Source organism: Dipodomys ordii, unplaced genomic scaffold (assembly GCF_000151885.1).
Source record: "Dipodomys ordii isolate 6190 unplaced genomic scaffold, Dord_2.0 Scaffold213, whole genome shotgun sequence".
Classification (NCBI taxonomy): Eukaryota; Metazoa; Chordata; class Mammalia; order Rodentia; family Heteromyidae; genus Dipodomys; species Dipodomys ordii.
Window position 1 is genome coordinate 362,278 of NW_012267429.1, and position 4,573 is coordinate 366,850.

Consider the following 4,573-nt stretch of genomic DNA (forward strand, 5'->3'; position numbering starts at 1 on the left):
GTGGGTTCTGGGCACAGGAGGGGGTGGGCCCCGGGCACAGGAGGGGGTGGGTTCTGGGCACAGGAGGGGGTGGGTTCTGGGCACAGGAGGGGGTGGGCCCGGGCACAGGAGGGGGTGGGCCCCGGGCACAGGAGGAAAGGAGGGCTGGCAGCCCCGAGCACTGACCTGAAGGTGGCCAGGGCAGAGCCCGCGCCTCACCTCCGAGAGAGGATGGCCTCACGTCTTCCCCAAGCCACATCCTCCCACGTGGCTGGAGAGCTGGGAGGGCTGGGGCCAGGCGTGGGCTCAGAACATGGCTGAGAGGGCAGAAAGGCCGTCCTTTCCCGGGCCCTCCACCCTGGCCTGGCTGACGTGAGGCTGTGTCTCCCAGGCCCTGGGAGCCCTCCGCTCTGGGGGCTGGTGGCCCTGGTGCTGCTGGCCGCCGTGGTCGCCCTGGCAGGTGTCATCATCCACCACAAGGTCCGGAGGAGGTGAGGACATGCTTGTTGTGATATGTCTGCCCCCAGATGCGCATTTCCTGTGTTGGTGTAACTTCTGCAACTGTTAGGAAATGGCTTCCTCTGTTGTTCGAGGATGAAAAAGAAAAATCACTGTGTTGCAGAAGGGCTGGGCCCAGGCAGAACCCAGGGTTCCCCAGGCCTAGGGCCTGGGCTGGATGGTGAGGAGGTTTCTAGGATCCACTGGGCTCGGGAGTCTACTTGAGGGAAGGGTGATAGGCCGTAGTAAATCCAGAGGTGAGCTTGGACTCCTTTCAGCCCCAACCAGGCCCGTGTGTGCTCTGCTAGGCTCCAGTGTGCTCTTGGCCTGCTGGGCCTGCCTGTCCGTGACCATTCCTTGCAGCCTGTATGCTGTCTGCAGATTAGAAACCCTAGCTAGGCTCCATAGGGGCTGAGTTTAGGAGCCCCAAAGCCTGTCCAGGAACATGGCTAGGTAATTGTCTTCTTCCCGTGGTGGTGGTGGTGCTGGGGTTCGAGCTGAGGACCTCATATTTGCTAGGCAGGTGTTCTCCCGTGTGAATCATCCCTCCAGCCTGACAATGGCCTCTTTTTTCCTTCCAGGGGTGTTGTGCCTGAGGCCGCGGGACTCCCCAACCCTCTGTTCTATGGAAGAAGCAGAGGCATGTCAGCCAAGGAGCACGTTCGAGGGCCCCCAGGGCTGGCTTCCACCTGCAGCAGGCAGCCCCCCAAGCCCACACTGGTCCCCAAGAGGCCCCCACCTGCGGTGAGCACTGTCCTCCACTAGGTTCACGAGCTGCAGTAATGGGACCTGCAGGTCCCTCACCCTCCTGCCCAGAGTGTGGTGCCTGGGGTTGGTGAAGCCCTGTCACAGCCGGTGCACAGGCCGTCACCCCTGGAGAAGCAGCCTGGGTGCTAGGGGTTGCCTTCCAAGGACTGCACTGCGAGTCTGCCTTTGACCTCAGAGCTCTGAGATCTTTGACCTGGCAGGTCTGGGGGTGTTCAGCCTTGGGTTCTGAAAAGAAGGACCCTTGCTGCTCCTGATGGTTGGGATGGGGACAGATGGCACATGGGGAGCTCAGGCATGGTCCCCCCCCACCACACGGGGACTTTGCTTCCTTCCTCTCTGAGAGGCGTGGAACCTGGGTCCTGGTGTGGAGAGGCTTTCTGGGTGGGGTGTGCGCAGCCCTGCTCCTAGATCCAAGCCCACAGCCCTGTCCCCTGCAGCCTCCCGCCGCCATGTCCAGTCCAGCCGCCGCAGTCCCTGTCTATCCCCAGCAGACACCGGACCAGGTGAGCCCTGGTGGGGGGCGGGGGGGGCTAAGCGTTCTGGAGGTATGCAAACATTTTGGGAAATGGAGGCCAGTTGGCCAGAATCTGCAGACCCAGGCCAGCAAAGCGGCTGCTTTACAGGGAGGGCAAGACATGAGCAGAACCTAACAGATTTGGCAAGCTTCGGCCGTGGGCAGGCTGGTCTGTGGGTTCAAACTCCCCACTTCTTCCCTACCAGCTCCAGCTGCCGCCACCTGCCAAGCCCCTCCCAAAGCTGAAGCCCACGCAGGTAAGGTGACACCCGCCATCTCTCAGACCAGGGACCAGCCAGCCTCACCAATATAAGGCAGTCACCCCGATACTTCCCTTGTGAAGTGGCTTTGGAAATTGAAAGTTCTTTAAAAAATGTGACTCACCCAAGCCATGCAAATCAAGCTGGGGTTGAATTCCCCTCCAGCAGGGCTCCCTGCCCCTGGGCTAACCCTGGCACCACGCTGCCATCCTCAATGCAAGACATTTGGTTGGAGTGGATGGAGGCTTTCCCAGATGTGTACCTGGGGAAGGAAGGGCTAGCCCTGGGGCCAGGGGGGCCTTGTGCCTTACACAGAGATGACCCGTGGTGACACATGATGATGTGGTGTTGTCTGGCTGCTCCCAGTGAGCTTTGTTGTGAATGAATGAACAATACTAGGAGGCATGTGCTGCTTTCTAGGCTTTTCCTCTCTTTGAACTTTGACATAACAGTAGTAATATCCTCAGTGAATTTGCCCCACAATTGTTACTGTAATGTTTGTTTGCACAATAGTGATTTTCTTTCTTTCTTTTTTTTTTTTGCCAGTCCTGGGGCTTGAACTCAGGATCTAGGCGTGGTCCCTGAGCTTCTTTTGCTCAAAGCTAGCCCTCTACCACTTGAGACACTGTACCACCTCTGGCTTTTTCTGCTTATGTGGTACTGAGGGCTTGAACCCAGGGCTTCACAAATGCTAGGCAAGCACTCTACCACAGAGCCACATTCCCAGCCCCTGATTTTCTTTCTTTCTTTCTTTCTTTTTTTGTTGGTTGTGGGGCCTGAACTCTGGGCCTGGGCCCTGTCCCTCAGCTCTTCAGCTCAAAGCTAGCACTCTACCACTTGAGCCACAGCACCACTTCCAGCCTTTTCTATTTATGTGGTGTTGAGGAATCGAACCCAGGGCTTCATGCATGCAAGGCAAGTGCTCTACCACGGAGCCACCTTCCCAGCCCAAGCCCCTGATTTTCTATTGTTTAAAAGTTTTTATTTTGAACTAATTCTAGACTTACATAGTTGCAAAAATCATCCTAGGAGGGTCCTGAAGGCAGAACAGAGGAAAGTGGGGAGAGAGAGACCAGGCAAGGAGGAAGGCTGGGCAGAGCCGGTGGCCAGACTGTGCCAGAGGGAAGTGCTCAGCAGAGCGCTCAGAGGCCCACCAGCACCCCTGCCGGGGACAACCTGGCCCACTAGGCGGCCAACCCCATCAGCTGCATCTGCCTCCTCCTAGGCCAAGCTAGCTCCTGTGCCTCCAGCGCCACCAGTCAAACCCAAGGTTGGAGGGCCCTCTCCCAGAGTGCCTCAGGTGAGCCTCCAGGGCAGGTCCACAGCTGGGGGGAGGGGGCGTAGCAGAGAGCTGCCCCGCCCCACCTGGGGGGGCCCGTGGGAGAGGGGATATTCTTTACATTGATGATTACCTGAAAAGGAAATGGGAAGCTGTCACTTAAATGCCTGCTCGTAATGTGTAAGGGAACTTTTCAGCAATTGCCACCATTCCAGCACCCTCTGTACAGTTGTAGCTGTTATTACTGAGCCCCTGCGGGTGCCACGTTGTGTTGTTGGACAAGCTAAGAAACCAAGTTTTAAGGAGTGCAAACAGGGTGTTCAGTTGTGCCTTCTGGGGCACGTGGTTTTTAAGTACCCATTCTCTTTTCCTCTAGGAGGCGGCCCATGGCCCAAAGGTGGCGCTGCAGCCTCCTGTGCAGAGGAGGTGACCCTGAGTGCGCCTGCTGGCCCGCGCAAGTTTGAAGCCAGGGCTCCCGCGGACGGCTCTTCCAGTCAGCCTCTCTTAGCTCAGGACTGAGGCTGGACCTCAGCAGCATCTGCTCTTGGCATGAACCGCTGGAAAGGCTCCTGCTGTCCTGGGGCCCCGGCCTGCCCAGGACACCAGGCTCTCCCTCCCAGGGCCTGTGCGCCGCCCGGACGCAGGGTGTCGGCCACAGAGCAGCTCTGCCCGGTTCCCCGGACGCAGTCCGCACCCACGCGGGAGCTCCATCACCCACGCGGGGCATGATCTACACCCACACGGGAGCTCCATCATCCCTGCCGGGGCCTGATCCACGCCCACGCGGGGCTCCATCCATCCCCCACGCGGGGCTCCATCCATCCCCCACGCGGGGCTCCATCCATCACCCACGCGGGGCTCCATCCATCACCCACGGGGGGCTCCATCCATCCCCCACGCGGGGCTCCATCCACGCCCACGGGGGCCGGGACGTGGGAAGAGCCGTCTTTCCCGGGCAAGGCTGAGGACCCCGCGTGCGGCCGTGCGGAGCGGCTGTCGGGGACTGAAAGCTATTCCCTAATAAAGAGTCTGCATCTGGCCAAGGGCGTGTCGACCAGGTCCTGTGGGCCCGGAGGGTCGCGGAGCTCCACGCCGCGGGGCTTCACCAGCGAGCGCCGACCCGATCCGACCGCAGATCCCGGAGCGCGGCTCCGCTCGGCCCGCCCCCGGGCCCGCCCCTTGAGCTTTGTTGTGAATGAATGAACAATACTAGGAGGCATGTGCTGCTTTCTAGGCTTTTCCTCTCTTTGAACTTTGACATAACAGTAGTAATAT

The 4,573-nt window shown here is 59.5% G+C and overlaps 3 protein-coding genes across 3 annotated transcripts in view; all 3 read left to right on the forward strand.

The window, feature by feature from the left end:
* The window catches only part of Adam8 (ADAM metallopeptidase domain 8), a 13,947-nt gene extending 9,609 nt beyond the window's left edge, over positions 1-4,338 (forward strand). Inside the window, exons 23-24 of the mRNA XM_013035500.1 lie at positions 3,245-3,319; positions 3,675-4,338. Coding sequence (XP_012890954.1) covers positions 3,245-3,319; positions 3,675-3,728 — 129 coding nt within the window. The 3' untranslated portion in view covers positions 3,729-4,338. The remainder of the gene's footprint in view (positions 1-3,244; positions 3,320-3,674) is intronic.
* On the forward strand, positions 106-3,207 carry LOC106000253 (disintegrin and metalloproteinase domain-containing protein 8-like). Its single transcript, XM_013035501.1, has 5 exons — positions 106-470; positions 1,059-1,221; positions 1,683-1,748; positions 1,966-2,016; positions 3,049-3,207. Exons 2-5 carry the CDS (start codon positions 1,120-1,122, stop codon positions 3,205-3,207), a joined length of 378 nt encoding a protein of 125 aa, XP_012890955.1. The 5' UTR covers positions 106-470; positions 1,059-1,119.
* The window catches only part of LOC106000246 (sperm flagellar protein 1-like), a 9,242-nt gene continuing 8,692 nt past the window's right edge, over positions 4,024-4,573 (forward strand). The window contains exon 1 of the mRNA XM_013035491.1: positions 4,024-4,075. Coding sequence (XP_012890945.1) covers positions 4,024-4,075 — 52 coding nt within the window. The remainder of the gene's footprint in view (positions 4,076-4,573) is intronic.

Excerpts from the sequence above, each read along its gene's own strand:
- LOC106000253 (XM_013035501.1), top strand. The coding sequence starts at position 1,120 with ATGTCAGCCAAGGAGCACGTTCGAGGGCCCCCAGGGCTGGCTTCCACC. Across the intron at positions 1,222-1,682 it reads CCAAGAGGCCCCCACCTGCG|CCTCCCGCCGCCATGTCCAG; the intron begins GTGAGCACTGTC and ends TGTCCCCTGCAG. Across the intron at positions 1,749-1,965 it reads CCCAGCAGACACCGGACCAG|CTCCAGCTGCCGCCACCTGC; the intron begins GTGAGCCCTGGT and ends CTTCCCTACCAG.